Source organism: Nilaparvata lugens, chromosome 8, assembly GCF_014356525.2.
Source record: "Nilaparvata lugens isolate BPH chromosome 8, ASM1435652v1, whole genome shotgun sequence".
Taxonomy (NCBI): domain Eukaryota; kingdom Metazoa; phylum Arthropoda; class Insecta; order Hemiptera; family Delphacidae; genus Nilaparvata; species Nilaparvata lugens.
This window is the reverse complement of record NC_052511.1, coordinates 24,384,731-24,408,483: the sequence shown is the minus strand read 5'-3', so window position 1 is coordinate 24,408,483 and position 23,753 is coordinate 24,384,731. Positions and strand designations below refer to the sequence as shown.

Sequence of the window (23,753 nt, the reverse complement as noted above, 5' to 3'; positions counted from 1 at the left end):
CATCACCAAAAGCTCAGTTTCATGTTTTCTGCGTCGGTTTTTTCTTCTCCCTCGTAAATCCACATTTCCCCACAGTTTTGTGGTGAACTGGAGTGCAATTTCAGTTGGAAAATGAGCTTCATTGTTGACAAACCCTTACACGTGTTTTCCCTAATCATCAGGTAAGATTGTATTTATGAATATTTTCATTTTATATACATATCATCCTAATACTAAGTAAAGACTTATGAGTGTGAATGAAAAAGAAGGAGAGAAAGAGGAAGAACAAGAGGAAGAAGTAGAAAAAGATGGGAAAAGAATATATGGTAGGAAAAAAGATAATCCAGTCAACTGTTGGACGTGAAGATGTGTCCAACAAAATGTGCGAAAAGACTCAAACTTTGTGTGAAAGCAGTCAAAACGAATAAAGAAACCGGTAAAGAAGCGTGAGAGATCATGTGAGAAAATAAGAGAGAAATTGTGCGAGAGAGAGAGTGTGATGGTGAGGGCGTGTGAGGAAAAGAGAAATTCTGAGTTTTGAAGAGTTGGGTAGCAACTGAGTGGTCGAGAAAACTTCCTATCGAGAGAAAGCAGAGTCTGGAACATTGTTGTTCTCATTAGGTGGGGGGGGGCACTGTCACTAGTTTGACAGCTAGATTTGAACTATTCTGAAAGAATGGGGTTAGTTTCTGAGTGTTTTGTCCACATCAAGTCTTGAAATAGTCTGGGCTATGTGGTATGGAGCAGTATTGACCAGACCAGAACTTCATCTATCAAGCTGTCCTGAAAGAGTTTCAACCCAGCACTGAAGAATAATTGAACGAGCGTAACAATCTCTCACTTTTTACAAGAACCTCAAGTCATTATCCATTTGTGGGTTTGTATATTCTAAGATAAATCTCGAATGATCCCATCAATTTCAAATTTTGAATGAATATGTTCTTTGTACTATTACACAGATAAATTTGTAAGCCAACAAAATTGACTCTCTGGCTCCTTCTCTTTGCGGACATAACAGAATGATAATATTGATAGCAAGATATTTGTAGTAACTCATCAATACAGTAGACGAATCAGCTATCAGCTAGATTATTAGACTAATAATGATTACATTATTGCATGCAATCAATCAATTACGAATCACAATGACAAATAAGCTGGATTGTTTATTGTATGCAAGGATACTTGCAATAATTAATAACTCAATGTAGCTTGAACTGTTGAGCTGTTTCTCTTGACTTTCCACAGCTAACAGAAAACACCGGCAATTTGAGTGAGCTTTCCAGCCTCACAAGTTATATTATCAAAACGTTCTCAATATTTTTTTTTGTATGTAAAGTCGAACTAACTTTTCTTTATAATAATGGTTAAGAGTATGTTATGTGTACATTTCTAAATAATAATTCAGCCACAACTTACCAAGATTGAGTATTCAGTATCTCTCAATATAACAAGATTGGTCATGCATGGAGATAGGATAATAAATGAAAAGCACACCATTCAATGAACATAAACATGTAATTACATGAAAACATCAACAAGCAATAAATAAAAAATATAGAGCAACAAATATAAAAATAATATGTGAATAGATATATATCAAAAAATATCACAGGTAGCTCATAGCTTTGTTTTTTAGCACGAAATATTACCATGTGCTTCTTTAATCAGCAAATATATACTTTTGAATTATACAGCTTAGTTATCGGCTTGCTGTTGCTTGTCGAATAAAACTTTATGAATCTTCTTTCCAAATTGATATAAATAAATGAAATTTTTAATATTTAAAATTTTAGATCTCTGGTCGAAATTAGATGAATCAATTTATCTTATGAACATGAGCTTTGCGAAAATCTAATAAGTTACTGACAAAAGATATATGAATGAGCATAAATTATAATAAATCAAATATCAATAAATATTCCCTCTGTGCATATTTGATAGTGAGTCTCATAAACGTTTCTTAAAAATTATTCCCTTTACGTTTATTACTTGCACACGTTTTTGATATTATTTAAACACCCTTTCGTCGAGCTATCTTTTATAGATTACTAGCTGTACCCTGCCACGCTTCGCAGTGGCACATTGTGATTGAATGTTTATTTTTTTTTTCTGTGGCCCCCACTATATATAAAATATGTGGTTGGGAAACCACAAATATTATGCTTGTTAAATAAATTATGAACATCTGTGTTATGTGTAATATATTATTGTAAATATATATGTAAAATATTATTGTATAACACGATTATTTGCACTGAAACACGAATTTATTATCGAAAAAAAAGCATCGGTATGCTTTCTTTGTTCTGAATTGCGAAAGTAATTGAAATCCAATAATTGTACCGGAAAACATACGGTAATCAAGAGTGTAGTTTACCGGTACTCTATATCTCACGAACCTGTTGAAGCTGCGTTTTGAAACATGCGCGCTATCTAGCGGTCAGATTTTGCACTTTGATTGCAGCAGCGCTCAGCTCAAATCTGGCCAAAAATGGCCAAAGTTTCACCCCCTCCCCCCGGGCCACCCTGCGAGCCCGGTCAGTTATTTTTTTTTTAATCGACTTATTTTCGCGAGCTGACCCCGAATGTGAAGTCAAAAATCGGAAAAATCCATAAACAAAAAGTTAAAAATTTTCGGGCGAGCGTAGCGCCCCTGAAAATTGTAAAAAGTAGATAAAACCATCCTTGATGCGGATTTTATATCATGTTAAAATTTCAACTCAATCGGTCCAGTACTTTTGGAGTTTTTGCATTACACACAAACCAACATAACATTTTTATATATATAGACTAGCTGTACCCTGCCACGCTTCGCAGTGGCACATTGTGATTGAATGTTTATTTTATTTTTTTTTTCTGTGGCCCCCACTATATATAAAATATGTGTTGGGAAACCACAAATATTATGCTTGTTAAATAAATTATGAACATCTGTGTTATGTGAGCTGTTAAATCTGGTTTATTGTGCAATTACAAAACTAAAAGGAAAAATAATGTTTATGTGAGAAATAAAATGAAAAAAAGCAAAATTTTTAGAAAAAAGAAATTAAAATGAGTAAATGAATACCTATATATAAAATAGAAAATTATTGATGGAAAATAATTAGATTCTAAAAGAAAAAAATATTTGAGAATAGTCTCTTAAAAGGATTGATAAAAAAATGAATTAATAATATTCATAATATCTAGTTTGTAATAAGGTCTTCACTATAATTTATTCTATTTTCAATTATCCAAGTTTTTGTTTTTGCTTTAAATATATTAACCAGTACCATTTCCTTGATGTCCATTGGCAGCCTGTTGTAAATCTTCGGTCCTAAGTATGTGACTGTTCTCTGGGCGGCAGTTGTTGTCATCCTGGGGACTGCTAGATCAATATTCCTTCTTCGCGTGCTGTGGGTGTGGTCCATGTTGAGAAAGAACTGCGGGTTTTTCCTGATGAATGTGAGTAATTTGTGAATGTAAATTTGTCGGATGCTCAGTAGTTGGAGCTCTTCATATAGAGAATCTGAAGGGTAGAGTGGATGTTTCTGTCCCATTATTCTGAGGATGAGTTTCTGGACTTTAAAAACAGGATTGATATGGCAGAAATACGTAGCTCCCCATGCCAGGATTCCATATCTTGCTATTGACTCTACCAATGCGTGATATACAATTTTTAACGTATCCAGTGTGAGTATCTGTCGGAGTTGAATGAAACTGTAAACCAGTTTCCTGAGTTTTGTTGTTTGCTGTATGATGTGTTTGTCCCACCAAAGTAAGTCGTCTATTATAACTCCTAAATATTTTATATTATCTGTTCGTTCTACTGATGGACAATTGCAGTCTATGCGATTTATTTTGCAGTGATGTAACTTGATTGTATTTCGTACAGGTTTTTTGGAGTCCGTCAGTGAAAATGCTAGAAATTTATTTTGATGAATTGAGAGTCAGGATATTACTGTGGAGCCAAAGTGTAATTTTTTCCATGCCTAATTCAGCGGTTATGAAAGTCTCGTTCCAGTTGTTGCCTTGAAATATCACAGCTGTGTCGTCGGCAAAGACAATAATCTTGCCACCAATGTCGAGTGAGCACAACTCATTGGCAAAGATGAGGTACAGTATCGGACCAAGAACTGTTCCTTGTGGCACGCCGAATTTTACAGGAAGGCCTTCTTCTGCACTCAGATTTTTCCCTATTCTCACTCTCTGTTTGCGAATGGTTGAGAAATGAGAAAAAACAAAGAATACATTTCATATAAGTTTAATTTTGCAATACTTGTTTATATACAATATTTTTTGTTTTTCCACTGTCTGCGTAAATATAAAGACTATCTGGTTTGCCGACTCGGGAACACGCAACATACAGTTGTCCATGTGAAAAAAAAGCATCGGTATGCTTTCTTTGTTCTGAATTGCGAAAGTAATTGAAATCCAATAATTGTACCGGAAAACATACGGTAATCAAGAGTGTAGTTTACCAGTACTCTATATCTCACGAACCTGTTGAAGCTGCGTTTTGAAACATGCGCGCTATCTAGCGGTCAGATTTTGCACTTTGATTGCAGCAGCGCTCAGCTCAAATCTGGCCAAAAATGGCCAAAGTTTCACCCCCTCCCCCCGGGCCACCCTGCGAGCCCGGTCAATTTTTTTTTTTAATCGACTTATTTTCGCGAGCTGACCCCGAATGTGAAGTCAAAAATCGGAAAAATCCATAAACAAAAAAGTTAAAAATTTTCGGGCGAGCGTAGCGCCCCTGAAAATTGTAAAAAGTAGATAAAAACCATCCTTGATGCGGATTTTATATCATGTTAAAATTTCAACTCAATCGGTCCAGTACTTTTGGAGTTTTTGCATTACACACAAACCAACATAACATTTTTATATATATAGATGATAATTCGAAGCACTGAGGGCCCTCTCATATTATTTTTCAATGAATAACTCACGTGTCGAAATCACAATTTTGATGGTGCTCCGGATTAGTTTCGATGTCCAGGCTTCCCGGTGGGCTGCTGTCGTTTCCTTCTAGGGGATTGTTTGATTAATGACTTCTGTTATAATGCAACTTCACTGAGTTTAATACAATTAATTTATAAATTTTAACTTAGATACTAAAATGTGCTAATATTAAAAGGGATCTTGTGCTCTATTAATTGGTGAGCTGTTTCTCTTGACTTTCCACAGCTAACAGAAAACACCGGCATTTTGAGTGAGCTTTCCAGCCTCACAAGTTATATTATCAAAACGTTCTCAATATTTTTTTTGTATGTAAAGTCGAACTAGCTTTTTTTTATAATAATGGTTAAGAGTATGATATGTCTACATTTCTAAATAATAATTCAGCCACAACTTACCAAGATTTAGTATTCAGTATCTATTACTCATTTGATTCTTGTTCCTTGTTTTCATGGATTGGAATAAAGTATTAATAATTATTGTTCATCTTGTTCAGTTGGAAAAGATATACAATACAGAATAAGATTGTAACGTTATTTTTTCTATAACATGTGCCCTGCTTGGCCGCAGTCGGTAGAGCAAAGATTTTGAATATGTATAATATTTTTTGTGATTCCTGAAAGAGCAATAGTACTAATTTCTAACCGGCTCTCCTAGGAGCTCAAGCAACTCTCTGCTTTCGCTGGCTGCAAACGTCGGCCGCTTTAACAGTTCACAGTTTTTGTGACTGATTTGGTGTACTCCACAAATATAGATGCAGTAGAGATAGACCGATATAAGGGCTCTGATTATCGTACTAGACAATGCGGTACCGCCACTAACGCCACCCGCCACCATTCGCCAAAGTGGTCAGCAATGAAAAATGATACCGAGCGGAATCAAAGGCAATACTCTATCAGAATACCTTATAAATTCTATAAATTTATATTGCTGCAACTTAATACTATGACCTTTAAGTTTCTTCAAATCAGATGTGTTGGTACTGGATAATTTACATAAATCTCGGGAACGTATTATTTCCAAACATTTAACAATCACTGCTGTATATCGCTGATTTATCCAACTTATTCGGTGAAGAATACAGTTGGTTGATAATTTTAATAATAGGTCAATAATAATAATAAAATAGAATATAACAAGATTGGTCATGCATGGAGATAGGATAATAAATGAAAAGCACACCATTCAATGAACATAAACATGTAATTACATGAAAACATCAACAAGCAATAAATAAAAAATATAGAGCAACAAATATAAAAATAATATGTGAATAGATATATATCAAAAAATATCACAGGTAGCTCATAGCTTTGTTTTTTAGCACGAAATATTACCATGTGCTTCTTTAATCAGCAAATATATACTTTTGAATTATACAGCTTAGTTATCGACTTGCTGTTGCTTGTCGAATAAAACTTTATGAATCTTCTTTCCAAATTGATATAAATAAATGAAATTTTTAATATTTAATATTAATATTTAAAATTTTAGATCTCTGGTCGAAATTAGATGAATCAATTTATCTTATGAACATGAGCTTTGCGAAAATCTAATAAGTTACTGACAAAAGATATATGAATGAGCATAAATTATAATAAATCAAATATCAATAAATATTCCCTCTGTGCATATTTGATAGTGAGTCTCATAAACGTTTCTTAAAAATTATTCCCTTTACGTTTATTACTTGCACACGTTTTTGATATTATTTAAACACCCTTTCGTCAAGCTATCTTTTATAGATTATGATAATTCGAAGCACTGAGGGCCCTCTCATATTATTTTTCAATGAATAACTCACGTGTCGAAATCACAATTTTGATGGTGCTCCGGATTAGTTTCGATGTCCAAGGCCTTCCTGGTGGGCTGCTGTCGTTTCCTTCTAGGGGATTGTTTGATTAATGACTTCTGTTATAATGCAACTTCACTGAGTTTAATACAATTAATTTATAAATTTTAACTTAGATACTAAAATGTGCAAATATTAAAAAGGGATCTTGTGCTCTATTAATTGGTGGCTGTTCCCGGTGACCTCTAGCAAGCAAGTGGGCTTAGATCTACCCCTATTCTTTTCACGACCATACTCCCGTATTTTTGAATTTGCATATAATTTAAATATCCACTCTGATTGGTGCTATCCCTAGCCTCACTACAACGCAATAAAATGATTCAATGTAGTCCGTGTTAATCTGCTAGGTTACCGCATAAAGAGCAAATATTATTGTTTTAATTATTCATTTTGTATCTGTTACATAAATCTGGGTACTGTATAGTTTACAAATTCCTATCGTTTATATAATAAATATATGTATATTTAGAATCAACTTGCTTTTACCGCCGGTCAGTTACTGTATTTTGATTGGCGTATTCTAAAATTACAAATGTATTCATGCGCTGAGTAAGGTATATCCCATTTCCTTAATATTTTTTATTTATTTTATACATGTTGTCCATGCTCGTATGACATAATAAATATTTTTGTATTTTCTAGAACGCTTTTTCTTTTAAATTGACATGCCATGCTTGTTACTAACACTCTGATCACAGTTTAAGCGAATGCTATTTGTATGCAACTAAATTTGCCACAGGTGTCTGGCTAATTCTCAATTTATACGGCTCGACCAATTATTTAGGTGGCCGACTAGTAAGTACCAAAGAACCTAACCTCAGAAATTATTATTGTATATTATTAAATAAATAGCAATAATATTTTCTTTTTGCTTTGTTCTTTTGGCTGTTCAAAACTGTAGCCTGGATAACCGTTATTATCTAATCTTGAGTTTGTTGACATCGTATCTAGCGATAGCAATACAGCTGTTTGCATGAGACCTATAAATTCTTTCCATTCAATGATTTTGATAACAGAACTATTCAAAATATGTTTTTACAAGATATACACAGAAATCTGTACAATCCATCAAGAATGAAAACCAGAAATCTCCTGATAATAATAGTTACTATGGCACGTTATTGGGAAGCAATAGTCACGCTGATGAGCAATCGATTAGATAAGATAAATGCGTCTGCTACTCCCGTTATAAGGATGACAACTCCTCGATATGATATTTTTTGAGTTGAGAAATCAATTTCCGGTAGCTCAGAACCCAACTGAAGTTTTACTTTCACTCATTTCTCATTTCACATCTCATTTCTCACGAACAGGCCTGAGCTCCTCACTAAAAAAGCAGACACTACAAACATAATATGAATAAATATTCCGAAGTAGTAGATGAAAATTTTATAAATCCATGTGTATTTTTCAGCCTTCGGACAAGGGGTTGTCCTTAGGACAGTCACAAACGTTTCGCTTCCCAGGACATTTTAAGCTGTACAGTCCAAAACATAAAGGGGTTTCCCCTAGTTTCCTGCTTCCCAAGCAGTTGTGCAGATGTTCTCTCGCATTACAGAACTCGCATTATAGATGACTGTTCGCAAGACAGTCGAACATATCACGTGAAACGTAACGTTAGTAGCTGGCCTTGAACTGATTAATCTTTCAATATTTTCACTATTATTTATTTTAATTATATCAAATAATTTGATTGTTGCAGCTGTATTGGTGTGTGGTGGAGGAGCAGTATACCCAGTGGGCTGGGACAACAGAGAAGTCAGAGATTGCTGTGGCAACGCTTCACACGTCTATCGATTAGGTGAGCGACAAGCTATCTTCTATTTCTCTATACAGTAACACTGCTACTGTGATTACTGTGATCTCTTCCAATAACATCGTCATAGCCGAATTATACTAGATTTGGAATGCATTGTTATTGGAGCGAGTAAGAAGGTGTAAGTTCCATATCCTTCTACAATAAAAATTAATGGATTGGATCGTATTGTATTTGGAATATATAAAAAAGTTTTAGATGTAGGCTAATAAGTTAGTTTCTCATCCTGCTCCTATAAGAGGCCGGATTGATGAGACTATTATATTGTAACTGGTAAGGCTGGTAAAGCAGTTTCTTATACTGTTCCAATTCAAACGTTTCATCAATTCAAGCTTAAATTCAACATTCCAATTAAGCAGATACGAAAATAGAACCGGAAACGCGTCATTTATCTAATCTGAGTTATCATATGAAGCACACCGTTGAGTCAATTCTCCTATGTTTGGATTGAATTTTATATCAATCAGAAGAATTTCCATTCTAATGAAACTATCATTCATGGAATGCATCAAGAACCGTCCAATTTCTCAACCAGAACCCCACAATATCACCCTGATAAACGAACCCGCTGATAGAGTAAAACTCTTCTCCACTCTATTCTTCAACGCAGCTGCAAAAAAAGGGTCGACCAGTGTTATTATGAACGCATTCATCCTACCAGGACCCGGAAAAAGTTTTCACTTTGCTCAAGTAAAAGTGTAACAAAAGTTTCGGACTCCCATGCGCGTGTGTGAGTGTATTTTGAGGGTGTTGGTGTATGTTTTGGGGAGTTTGTGTGAGTGTTTGTGGGTATATGTTAGTGTGAGTAGGTTATAGAAGTGTAAACAAAAACAGAGTGAACTAAAGTTTGTACATAAATAACGGTTTATGATGCAGAAAAATATTTGATAGTCACCGAGGAATACTCATTCTTCCACTCAATTTAAGTTCTGCAACTGATACCAGCGTGGGCTACTCTACTAGAAGAAAGACAGTTGATTTTTCTCTGGACTACTTCTTCAACACTGCAGTGAAGTAGTTTACTATAAAGTTAATAGTTTACTTAAAGTTTCTGCATCAGAAAACGCTATCAAAAAATCCTCTTCTGGAGAAAACGTTTTACAGTATTTTGGGAGAGTAGTTTAATTATTACTATACACTAACAGTTAATAGATTTAGGTATAGTGAAAACTGGAGAGTGAAGATGATTTCATTCACATTGAGATTGACAATCGTTCTCCTATCTTCTAAATAATGAGTAGAATTCATTCTCTATCGTCAATTACTTCATATAAGGACACTCAATAATTTTGCAATTGATGGATTCAAGAAATTGCTTCGTTTATTTGAACTAGTTGTTCTATAACATAATAATACACAGTATGTATTCAAAAAACCTCAATCATAATACAACAGATGTCACGAGTTTAATATATCCCCATAACACTCAATAGGGATATTGTACCCTACTCCAACACTGCAAAGTATCTAGACATGACGCTGGATGCAAAGCTTAGGTGGAAGGAGCATGTGAAGAAGAAAAGAGAACAACTTGGCATAAAATTCAAGAAAATGTACTGGCTACTTGGGAGGACATCCAAGTTGTCAATCCCTACAAGCAAAACTCTTGAGCCGGTGTGGACCTTCGTAATTCAACTCTGGGGTTGTACCATGCAATGTTGACATCATCCAGCGCTTCCAGAATAAAGTACTCAGAGGCTGTGTAGACGCTCCTTGGTACATCAGGAACTCTGGTCTATACACCGCGATCTGGGAGTGGCGACAGTCATCAGTGAAATCCAAAGATTTGCAGAAAAACGTGAAGAAAGACTTCATGGACGTGGAAGCAATCCAGCTGCTCAACGTGCATAGAATAAGAAGACTTCAACAGAGAAAACCACACCAATTAGTTTAGTACTAGGGTGTTCAAATGGGAGAGCTAAAGCAGAATACTGTATCCTTTGATGTGAAAAATAACCCTTAATCGAATCTCTGACCAATATAGAAGACTGAATCAATGGATTTCACCCTCACAAACAATATTCGAGTCAATTATCAATTTAACTAGAATAGCTTATTAGACTTCAACTATTTGCTATGAAAAATCATAAAAGAAAAAAAAACAGTATTGCCATTCACAAATAATTATGAAGTTTCAAAACTGAAACCCACTTCAAAATACATAAAGATACATTCTATTCCAATAAAGTTGCCGGCTCCACAACTTTAATTACTTGTTCATACTGGCCTTGAGACGCTATGAAGCGCCTAAAAAGTCAATTTATTTTCGAATCACTCTGTGTAATTGGAGTTCATACAGCAACTTGTAGTGGGAGAGTTGCTGATCATCAATCTCAATGGAGTCGCTTCAGCCAAGATGGGCCCAGAACTTTATTGAAAGTGTTGTCTGAGATTCACTTTCAAATGTCAGCATTCCTTACAGATAACATTAATACTTTCCGTCCAATAATGCTGACAGTATGCAGTGAATCTTACTGAACTTTCAAAGGAAGCGGGCCTCTTTCAACTCATTATTAACGCAATGAGAAAGTAATTGTATTCTTTGAAGCTCATTTGCCAACTAATTTCACCGGCTATAGAGCTCCCCCCCCTCTACCAAACTGACTCGCAGTCGGAAAACTCCCCCAGCCATCACCACTCCTTAAATCCACCATTTTCGAAATTGGAAGCCGCGTCTCAGTTTTTCTCGTCTGTTAGTTCTTTCCAACTCGATTATCACTCCGTGTGCCCATCTACAGTTCTCCATTTTTGAAAACCCTTTTCAGGGGCTCTTTTTTCCCTTCCCCTTGATTTAGATCCGCGGAATCCCTTTTCGAGATCAAGTTTCTTATGTCGGCCCGGTTCTTATCGATTGGATAGCTTTGCTATGTTATTTTGTACACTGCTTTCAAGTTGGTATGAAATTTCAAAGATAATATTGAAGCAGTAGGCCCGTATTGTTAGTGACTGATCTTTATTGAGAAGTTGTTCTTTGATGGAATGGTATGTTATTATTCTCAATTTGTTTGTCATGAAAGCCTCTCTCGGCCAATAGACTACCATTCTAGCAAACACTGCTTTGATCTGTGGTGAGATTTGTGAAAACTGTTCTAAAGCTTAAGAACATAGGGCCCTTAAACTTTAAGGGCCGTTGTTCATGGCTATGTATCTCTATGAAAACGTTGCTATTTGATGGATGTTTTTTATTTTATAAGGTGCTATTTTTCATTGAATAGAGCAGCTTCAAGTTTTCACAGCTACCTATTTAGGGTTCTCATTGAAATATTTTTCTAAACCTAATAGTTCTGGACAATAATATTATTATCAAGAATCAATCTCGGATGAACTAGCAGTGGAATATCAAGCAATAGGAGATATTAGTGTAGTCATGATTGATCGTTGGCTGATCTATAACGAGTTATCCATGTCATTAGCTGAGACAAGAGACGGCCATACAATTGAACCATAGCAATGAGAGAATTAAACAACATTACAGGTTGAAAAACACTCATCAACTAATAGACCCCAAAAACAAAGCATTGAAGGATTAATAAATCGTGTAAGAATTCAAATTGGTATTTTTAAATATGGATCTCTTTATCTTGCACTGATAAGAATGGATATCTTGCACAGATAATAATGAAATGATGCTCCTCAGAAACACGGTCTTGTTCTCCGTGTTTGAACTTCATGAGAATTGGTTATTTGATGAATTGGTTAGGATATTCCTTGGAATCTTAATATTTTGAGTGAGCTATGGTTCCACTTTAAAGTCAATAAATTTTTCGCCTTCTACTTAAGCTTTGAAATAGTGATATAATCTCATGTTATGAATATTCAATGTAGAGAAGAATCTGTTTTCTGATATAGTGGAATGCTTTCATTTCTATCAGAAAATACGCCCTCCCTTAATTAAGATCAACTTTCTTAGCCGAAGATTTCATGAAAGCCTTTGGTCTGATTCTCATGGAAAATGTGTTCTTTGATGAAGTGGGATGTTATTATTTTGCATATAAATATTTTGGGTAGATCATTCATTTTTTAGGTATGTATTATGTGTAGATCAGAAAATTGAATCTTTTAGCTTTCAATGAAATCGAGTTATACTAAGTTGGAAAGTCTTTGAAATATTTTTTTAGTATTATAATTCTTCCATTATGAGCTTTCAGATATTTGAAAAGATAATCTAACTTTGATTGGTCATTATTATCTTGGCCTACAACCAATAAAATAAATTGGAATTGTGAATCTTGTTAGATTGAATTTAATCTTATAGCTCTCTGCACTGCGCAAGATCATTTATCATTTATTCGTGGACATAATCACAAATCATATAAATATGATTAGGAAGGAACAACAGGCTTGGCCCAAATCTATTCCATTCCCAAATTTTGATAAATTAATAAAATGTCCAAAAAATAGGTTATGTTTCTACTGTAAAAGATTCTAGTTCAATTTTCGTCCAAAAATGAATATAAGCTAAACATAGTAAGATATATTAAGTGGGATTATATTAAATAATTCTTTGCTGGTTTGGAAAAATACTCGTTCAATCTGAAATGGACATGAAGCTAAGTCGGTATGAACGAATGATCCAAGACAATTGATTGCCATCATGAAGAAAATAATGGAATAATAGTTACATAACATCTATCATCTTATACTTTCCATCATCATATTAATATTTCTGGTACTGTCCACTCGTCCAGTATCTATAATCAGCATGTTCGTTTTAGATTGTTGGAACTCTTAGAAAACACTCCATTGTCAATTCAGAACTGTCTAAACTATTATACATATCAAAGCATTGTAATGCTCTATTATCAACCTACTATCAGCAGTAATATATTTTTTCTCACCGCAGCCTACTAATATTTAGTTAATTTTTATTTCTACTGATATCTATTTTGTTAAGCTTGTAATTGATTTTTTTTGACTGGGCTCTCCAAACATTGTTTTAAAATGTAAGATTATGAAATTCTGGCGTGTCACATGCTGTGCGAACTCTGCTCAATTTTACTGCTTCATATGTCACAAAAATCAAACTAAACTATATAGTGCAGTAGAATGTAAAGCTTTATACACCCAGCATCTGTATGAGATCGCATATTCTATTCTGATCTCACAATTTCTTACTCACCACCCCCTCCACCGTCCATATCTCTCAAACCTCTCAGTTCTCACTCTCTCTTCCTTCTTCTCTCTCACCCTTTCACTATCTCCAGCCAGTTGTTGCCGGCCAAGTTTGATGTATGCAGCAGACTTGACAATGATCTATCAACAAAGCGCGAGTCAGCTGAGACCTGAGACCCGACTCAATATGGAAATTGTATTTTGGCATGGCATGGCATTCCCACTGCTCAGCTCAGTCCACATTCACTCCAAACTGTCTCAATCCCCCATAAATATAACACCTACGCTTCCTATTCCATTAATGCTGCCAGTCTCGAGTGAAGCTGACTCACCCTGTGTGCAACTTGCGAAGCACCAACTCCAACAGAAACAACAACTATCACTCCAAACTGTCAGCATTCCTCATAAATGACATGAATACTTTTCCCTCAACCAATGCTGACAGTTTGAAGTGGAGCGTGCAATATGAATGCAACATCGAACAACTAACAAGACCGTCAATTTGATTTTCATCCGTCATTAGTTGAAAGTTTTGAGTCGAGTAATTGACTTTGACAACGTTGTCGTCTCGTTACTGTACCAAGAGGAGACCTACAATAATATGGCGGGTAATTGGTATACTACAATACCAAGTAATTAGTGTCTTATTGTAGGAGTCACCAGACTTTGAAACCTCGAGTGAAGTACGCTCTTTCAAGGATAAACAAATAGATGTGAGAAACTAATAGGCCTTACTGAAAATACAATTCTATTAAACCTGAAGTAATAAATGGTACGAATAGAGAATATGAGCAGCTTCTCATTTTGGATTTTGATAACAAATGTAAAAAATCCAAGAAAATCAAATACTGTACTATAGAATTGTTGGAAACTTGAAATGGGTGTTGTATTGATTATGTTGGCTTATTATTGTCTTCGATACTCATCTGTTGTAACGTGTTGGTTGAGTAGTGATAGTAATAGTAAGTTCATTACTTATTGTTGAATTGATTTGAGTTCAGTCTTTGTTCTCTGTCTCTGTTTATCCAATCCTGTACTGTGTTGTAATGACTACATATAAAATGTACTGTGGTTCAAGAAATGTATCAGGTCCATGATATTTTGATGTGTTTACAAGGTGACTCTTATGAAGATGTTTTTGGACATGAAGGTTTCTATCTCAAGCCTTATATATTCGTTTCAAGGTTTAAAAAATAATGAATAAAAATTTATAGTTAGTTCAAGTGATTCATTTATTTAGCGTATGGCTTCCAAGACATCAATCAGTATCCATTTCCATCTTCACTTCTTCAGGATCATAATATGGGAATAATCCCTTGTCTCAAGATATGAAATAAACATAAATGGTTACTCAAATACATATCGAGTCCATTTTGACAAGTTATTGATTTGCCATCAAGAAATCTTCTTCTGTTCCTTCTCTAAAGGTCGTGATTGGGTTGCACTCTTTTGTGATCAATCGTTTGCCTTTCTTCACACTCACAGGAGGGTGATGGTATTTTGCCCTATTTATACAACAAGTCAGCACATCGACTGAGTTTGGTTCCAATTCTGTTTAGAGTCGACCATTCTTTCTGTGGTAAGCCAAGTCACGTGACTTGTTGGAATAGGAATGATCAAAAACATAAATGAAGTATTATAATAATGATAATATATATGATCAAGGGTACAAAACGACCAGAGGAGTTTATTTAAAATAAATTTAGACTTTAAAATGAATTTTAATAAGGAGTTTATTTAGACACATGTTGATTACAATAAGCATATAGGCTACGATTATTTATATTGTCAGTATAGTCAGTTTATAGTAGATTTTTCACAAGTTTTTCAAGGATAAACAAATATAAGTGTGGATATATAAGTGTATAGTATAACAAGTGGACAAATGTGACAAGAAGTACTGGGAAGTGGGATATAATGAGGATGTGTACACTTGTTGTGTGTTCACAGGCAGAGTGAGTTCTCAAAAAATTCAAGCTCGAGACTCACTTGTTTACAGTCTCGAAATGTCAGACTAAAATACTAAAATACTTCAATTCCAACAAGACAGAACTCAAATACTCCAATCCATGAATCGACCAAACACAATCTCTACTCACAAATTTACTTTTTACTCATTTCATTCGCCATAAGAATGAGAAAACTTTCACAAAACACTAGTGAATCTTTCATTTCCATTGAAATTGGAATGAGAATAGGACGAATTCATGAGCAATTGAGTTGTGTAGATTGAGATGCTACAAATTTTGTATCATTGAAATACTGGAGTACTGGAATGTGAAGTAAACCTATTTCAAGCTGGAGTAAGAAAACCAGCGAGTAGTGACTAGTGAGTGTCTTTCTCTGTAAAAGCCGTGCCATACTAGAACTACATCCACTTCAAACTGTCAGCATTGATAGAATGAGTAGCAATGGTGTTATCTATAAAGAAGACTGACAGATTTGAGTGAATCCCACTATAAAGCCAAGAGCATTGTTCTTGAATCCAATCCAATAAACTGAAGGGATGCATTCTTAGAAAGCCAGCTTATAGACGAAAGCTACGGAATGGGTTGCTCGCTTTTTTATAAGGACAAGATTCTGGGGTTGAAGAGGTTAATGGGGAGGAGATGGAAGAGTGAGAGGCGAAGAATGAGAAAGAGCATGAGTCGAGTCGGAGAATGAGCTGCAGGAATGAGAGGGAGTGAGTGAGGAGTGCTCATAAAGAGAGAACTTGTTTTTTGGGGCAAGAGCAAAAACTTAGGGTTAAAGAGGTTAATTGGAGGAAGAGGAGTTGGGGACAGATAAAAAGAGGAGGAGTAGATGAATAAGAAGGAAAAAAGTGGAGGAGGAAGAGGAGAAAGTCAAAAATATCGTCTGTAAAGAATAGGAGGGAGATAATATGGAAGAGGAGAAGAATAAAGAGGAAAGATGGTAGAGGAGGAATAGGAATGCGGAGAGGAAGAGGAGGAATAGTAAATTGGGGAGAAGATAGGTGGAATGGTATGATGATGATGAGAAGGAGAAGTGAAGATGATGGAGAGAGGGGAAGTCGTGGAGTAGTGAAGTACATGGAGGAGGAGGAGGAGTGGTGGAGTAGTGGTGGCTATGATGTTTGGGGAAGTTGAGGAGTAGGTAATATTGTGAAGGAGAAGGAAGACGAAAAAGGTGACATAAAGGGGGATGATTAGAAGAAACACCAGAAGCAGAGGAGGAATGAGAGAAGATGAGGATGATAAGGGAGAGGGAAAGGAAGATGAGGAGTGCGTGAGGAAGTAGTGATGGTCATGGAGGGGGAGGAATTAGAGGAGTAGATAATGGAGTAAAGGAGGAGAATAACGATGACGAGAGGAGGAAGGGGGGATATGAGAAGAAACAGGAGGAGAAAGTGGTGATAATGAGAATGGGATGATAAGGGTGAGGAAGGAGAGGAGAAGAAGGAGTAGGTGGAGAAGGATGAGAAGGAGAAGGGGGAGCATGAGGAGGAAGAGGAGGAGGAGGAGAATGAGGAGTAGGAGGTGGAGAGGGGGGAGAAGTGGAAGTGAGGAGCTCAGGAAAAGGAGGAGCAACATGAGGATGAGGAGAAAAAGGAGGAGAGGATTGAAAATAATTGGAGAAACAAGAGAAGAATGAGGATGGTGTTGGAGAAGGTGCAAGAAGATGATGAGGTGAATCCAACAAAGAGAATCGTACAGTGGATGGAAAGATGTTGATCCAATTGTCTTGCTTTTTTTCAGAGAACGCATCAGACAAAAAGAGTGGGACTATGCTATGTTTTGATTAGATTGGATCCGTGTGCTATAGCAGGCCTACAGTCCAATTCCATTGCCCCATTGCCCCATTGCATTGCAGTGGGCCTTGCTTCCTTCGTTTTCACTTGATGGATATGGCAGTAGAATAAGATGGTGAAGAAGAAGAAGAAGAAAAAGAGGTAATTGGAGAGAGGTTGTAGAGCAAATAGGCCATCAGAGAATTTTTCAGCCGCCGCTGCTCTCTTGTTTAGCGATAGAGGGGACAAAGAAGAAGAAGATGGAGGAGGAGGAAGAGGAGGAGGAGGAGGGGAAGAAGAAGAGGAGGAGGAGGAGGAGAAGGGGGGAGGAGAAGGAGGAGGAGGAGAAGAAGAAGTAGAAGGAGGAGAAGGAGAAGAAGAAGAAGAAGAAGAAGAAGAAGAAGAAGAAGTAAAAGAAGAATAAAAAGAATAAGGATGCGAAGAGAAAGTCTGTGATGTGCTCATGATTGAAATGGAATTGAATATTAATTTCTGTGTTATCAGCATGCAAATTTTAAGCTTCGATTCTTCTGCTCATTCCCAATTTCTTGCAAGTTGAACGAAGGTAGTTATTGATTGGGTGTGGAGGATGAAGTATAGGTGGAGTAAGGTACATCTTGCAAGTTGGTGAAGAGTTTTGGGAAATATCAAGAATAAAAAACAGATTAGATCATAGTACAAAATGTTGTAGGAAGCATACAACAGATATAACCATAAAGCAAAACCAGTAGAGAACGTGCATCAAATCAAACCTTGGATAATCACAACCAGAAGTGAGATTGGGAGCTTGATTTGAGTATATCAGTTCTTTAATAGATTTTATACTCTTAACAGTAGGATATAGAACGGCGATGAGAGCGGGTCAATTTCAAAGCCTTGATTGAATGATTGAAATTATTGTTGTGCTCCCGTCGGTGTTTCGCTGCCCGCTCTCATCTCACATCAAGGCTTCAACGTTTCTCACTTCAAATGTCATAAAATATTCCTTCTGTAATATATAAATTCTCATTTCATATATAATCTCATACAAAAATATTCCTTTTGAAACAAGAGTCGTTGAAAGATGGGTAGGTGTTTTAAGAATAGTAGTCGGCTAATTATCAGTCAACAGAATTCAATTTAAATATTGATGAAAGACTCGGGAATGAAATATAGTTGAATAACTTTTTTTGTCTGAAAATCAAATCAAATTGAATTCAATTCCTTCTTTTTAACATAACACAAATCATGATTACAAATAAATCTCTTGTGCGATAAGAATAACCATGAAAGTACAGGGAAACACTACATTGTCATGATATAGATAGATAGATAGATAGATAGGCTGCCTTTATTTTAACCTGGAGGGCGAAGTTAGGGCGCAGCCGGCCCTCTCTCCCACTTAACCCTCCTATACAATTCTAATGCATCTACATCAAAACATAATGAAATAATCTCTTAAATATAATAAGTAATATGAAAAAAATATATATATATATAGATGTATATAATATAAATCAATAATTGAAAAAAAAACAAAAACAATTTCATTCAATTTAGTAGAATATATTTTAGACTGAAAGAAAATAAAAAAAAAGTTAGAAAATAGAGTTATAGGAAATTTTTTTTTAATTTTTAAGCAAGAAACAAGAAAATTTCACGCAAACACACACCTTCCACAAAAGCAAACACACCACGCATACACACCTCCTCATCCTATGCCCCGATCGCCCTCCCTCAGCCACGCCAAGACCTCCGCGCCGAACAGTGTCCGCCTCTCCACACTCCTCAAAGATGCGGGTAAGCTATTCCACAGTCTGCAAGCGGTCACACAGAACGACCTATTATATGTCACAGTGCGATGGATGGGAATGCTCAACAGGCTCGCACCATGCCTCGTATCTCTTCTGTTGATTCCTGCGAGGAATTGAAATTTCTGACTCAAGTAGAGAGGAGACCCAGTTGCCAGAACCTTGTGGAGGAGCATCAGCACATGATAAATTCTGCTGTCTCGAAGCTTCAAAATACCCATCTGAGTGATGTAAGGGCTTATGTGGACGTCCCTTTCAAGGCCAAAGACGAATCTCACGCAGTAGTTCTGAGCCCTTTGCAGATATACGGTCACTAGTAGGAATGTTTAAACATAGTAAATTGATCAAGTACATCAAGTAATCAAATTAAATGTATGAAATAATATAATTATGATTGATGGAATTCATTCGGAACTTGACTAACTAGATACAAAAAAGTGGGGGAATATGAGTAGGGGAAGAAGAAGTGAGATGGATGCATAGCAGAGAAGAAAGCGGAGTGAGAGAAATTGTGAAATTGACGAAGAGGAGTGAGAGGATTGATGGAATGTAGAAGAGGGAGAGTGGGAAAGGAAAAGGGTTAAGAAGAGAGAGGGTGCAGAAAAATGAGTTGAGCTTTTGTTTGGCCTAAAGAAATGAGAGAAATGACTGTGGCTGAACGCCATGTTGCAAACAAAAGTGAAAAATGGATGTGGTAAGTATGTAAAAGCCGGTCTGTGGTCCAGAATACCCTTCCTCTCTTGAACTTCAACCTTGGATGAAGAAGAAGATTAAAGAGGAAGAAGATTTGTGTAATTATGGGAGAAAGATTGGGAGAGATTTTTCAGATAGAAATTATTCCAGTCAAGGTATCACATAGGGCAAAAGAAACTATTTGATTTTAGAGGGGGAAAGTGAAGAAAGGGAGAGTAACAGGAAGGTTAACAAGCTGGTGGACGGCTAGAGCTTGGATTGGGTGGGGGAAATGGTGGAGAGGAAATTTTCAAGGAGGTGGAGAGGGGGAAGATTGAAAGAGAAGAGGAAGTAGGATATCAATGTGTGTGAAAATGGTGTCTCAAAGGTAAGTTTGGAATAAATATGGCGAAAAATACTTCTAGAAGGAAAAATGAAAACAATAAGAAAAAGGTGGAGAAGAAGAAGAAGAAGAAGAAGAAGAAGTTAGAAATATGATATTGGAGAAAAATAGGAAGAGAATTAGAAGAAGATGAACTAGAAAACAAAGTCCAAGAAGATCAAACACACTCGTAGTAGACGTTATGAAGAAAAGGTTTACAAGAAGAGGAAGACAATATGATTATGGAAGAAATATGAAAGTGGAGAAGATAGGAAGGAGAAAGAGAAAGATGAACGTAGGTAAGATAAACTGAAGCAGGCCTACGGTATTTTGAAACAAGTTAAGGTTAAAGCTAGTATTGTGAATGAAATGCTAGGATTCGAGTGGAATCTGGTTGACAGAAGAAATAGAATGATTGTAGACAGAAGCTCACTCGAAGGAAAGATGAAGTGGGAGAAAGACAAGGTTTGAAAGAAGAAGGTGAAGAGAGGAAAGGATTTATGATGAAAACCAGGACTGTGAGAAAACCGATAAATTTTAGAAGGAGATGTATGAAGAAAGGATTGGATTGAAAAAGTGAGCAGAGAAAGCAGGAGAGACAGGCAAATTCGAATGTAGGTGAAGGAAATAAAGATGAAGTTGAGTGGCATAGAGAGACAAGGTTGTGAGAAGGAAAAGGTGAAGTAGGAGAATCAGGAGACGAACGGAAATTTGTTGAAAAGGGATGTTGCGGGGAAAACGCTGTACAAAACAGAATCGACTGAGAGTGGGCTATTTGTTCTGAGATACAGGTGCATTGGAAGTGTACGAGAGCGGTTCGAGAAGTATCTGTTCATTTGTCAACCATCAAGGGTCCTTCTCACATTCCACTGACCGCAGATATTGGCTGGTCTCCGTTTTGTAGTAATGGTATATTGTTCTTTACCATCTTGATCTGATGGATTTGAAAATGAGTTTGCTTAGAAAACAATATTGGAGATATTTGAATAATCATGAGATCTTGTCACGGAATATTTAAACAATTTAAATAATATTGTTTTATCATGAACCAGGAGAAACTTTTATCTAGGGTGTGACTGGGTACTTTATTGTACAGATTGTTACAATTATTTTCCTCCTTGAATGTCAGGTGAGCTATACAAAATTCACAGTCTTTGAGTACTGGGAATAACGAAATGGTTAATTGTGGTTATTTGAGGTTAATTCAAAATAGTGCAATCACACACACACACAAATGATTACTGCTTCCAAGATGGAATAATGTCTTTTTAGTTACTGTTAAGCATTACAAAACAATGTGGTATTGGTGAATTCTAAATGATACTCCATGATAGATTTTTCAACAATTTTATGCAAACGGAGAACAATTTGGGGTAAAATAGAATAACGGAGCAAGATGAGAAATCAATAAATCAATGATGAAAATAATCGATGTTTCTAAAATTTGTTATTGAAATAAGAAATAAATTTTCGAAGATTTGTTTCAGTTTTCATGGCAATCAAAGTTTTGCAAGTGGTATAAAATAATATGAAACTTTTGATTTTCCGGAAACCAAATTACAAAATTATCATAACAAAATGACAGATTACTAAGCGGAATTGGAAGTTTTGGAGGAATTCCATATTTGTCTAGTATGTTTTGATGTTGATTCTCCTCAATTTCTCAGATAATAACTGAAAAAATGCAAATCCTCTTCGACAAATCAGGTATTTGTAACTGTCCTTGAAGTCAATTGTTTCATTGCAAGAGCCACATGGATGAATCATAAAGGAATGTTATTATCTATGTTCTCTGATCAAACAAAGCCTATTAAAATCTAGTTCTATTCGTTAATCTGATGCTCATCAGTAGCGTAGACATGATTTTGAAAGGAAGGGGGAGGGGGTTGATTGACCAAAAATCTTGGGTCCCTATTAAATAGACTACACCTAGTGGATTTTAATGATAATGATGGTGGGGGGTTATAGCCTGAGAACCACCCATTCGCCAAGCCACTGATGAACAAGAAGGTTGAATAATATTGAATTCGGATCACTATAATAGACATTGAGAAACTAAGAACTTTGATAAACACAATTTATTGCAGGTTCTACTTCTTGTGCACCATGATACGACAAACACATACATGAACTCATCTGACTTTTTCATCTCTGTTTTCCAACTTACTCTATCATACCGCTTCCACATCATTTGAATTAATTGCGTTCATAATGATCGCAGCAGTCAACAAGTAATTGCTGACTAGCCTGCAAGACAGCAATTCAACTGATATTTTCCGTGAACTGTTAAGACATGTTTATAATTCAATTATTATAATAATAATGGAAAAACTCCCATACAAAGAAAATTACATACAGTTGAATAAGTGATTTTATTATGTCTATCGTTAGATATCATTCAGACCTGATAGAATAGACTATTTCAGGCTGTATCGATCTTCACATTTAAAAAAAAGAATAATCGAAATAAATCAGACCCCATCTAACATAAATTACTGTGAATATAATATTTCTTGTACATTTTTAATTACAATATAAATTGAAATTCATAGCGCCCTTTTAATAAATATTTTACTACAACATGTTTTGGAATCTTCAGAGTCATTCTCAAGTGATTCATTCTTAAAATGACTCTTAACCCTCCAGTAAGCGCGCGGGGTACAGCTGTACACCACAATGAATATATTGATTTATCATCTTTCAAGTTGAATTTTGATTCAATATAGCATCAAGAGGTCATTAATACCTTTTCTGAACTACTATGTGTGATCATGTTTCCAATAAAGAAACTAGCTATGACCATATTGTACAAAGTTTAATTCACTATTAAAAACATGATGTGTTGAAATACATATCAATTGAGTGCTACAATTTTCAATTTCTATTGTACATACAAGTAGCCCTAAAGAGCAAAGTAAAGCTTCAACAATAATTAGTGACTAGAGGCACTAGAGGCACTAGAGGCACGGTCAGCTACAGCCAAGGCAACAGAGTAGACTGATTTTGATTTTGTTTTAGTGAAGTTCTCTTGTCGTTGAATATTAGTTGAATAAGTCAGATAAATCTACTTGATAAGTCAATAATTCTACTAATAAGTGGAAAAATGTAATTTGATTGTGCCAACAGTCAGCCGCAGTCGGCAAGATAAAAAGAGAAGAATAGTCAAAATAAATCATACAATACTAGGATAATATTTCATTAATGAAAACCATTTCCACTGCAATAACAGTTCGAATATTCCAACAGTTCCAATAACAGCTGCAATAGCTTGGTTCCAAGCTATTTCAATAGCATGCCTACCTACTTCAGAATAATAAAAATACCTTTATTCTGAGCAAATTTCTCGGTTAGGTGTTTTAGGTAATGTTTAGAAGGGGTTTCTTCAAGATCTCTGCCGATTCCTCATTTTTAATTTTTTTAAGCAAACGCGAGCCAAATTATTGATTCCAAGGCGCTGAATC

The 23,753-nt window shown here is 35.7% G+C and overlaps 1 protein-coding gene across 2 annotated transcripts in view; it reads left to right on the top strand.

Annotated features, from left to right (window-relative positions):
• LOC111050407 (LHFPL tetraspan subfamily member 6 protein) overlaps positions 1 to 23,753 on the top strand; it is a 328,211-nt gene that overhangs the window by 296,439 nt on the left and 8,019 nt on the right. For both annotated transcript variants that reach the window (XM_039434315.1, XM_039434316.1), the window contains exon 6: positions 8,475 to 8,573. In XM_039434315.1, coding sequence (XP_039290249.1) covers positions 8,475 to 8,573 — 99 coding nt within the window. The remainder of the gene's footprint in view (positions 1 to 8,474; positions 8,574 to 23,753) is intronic.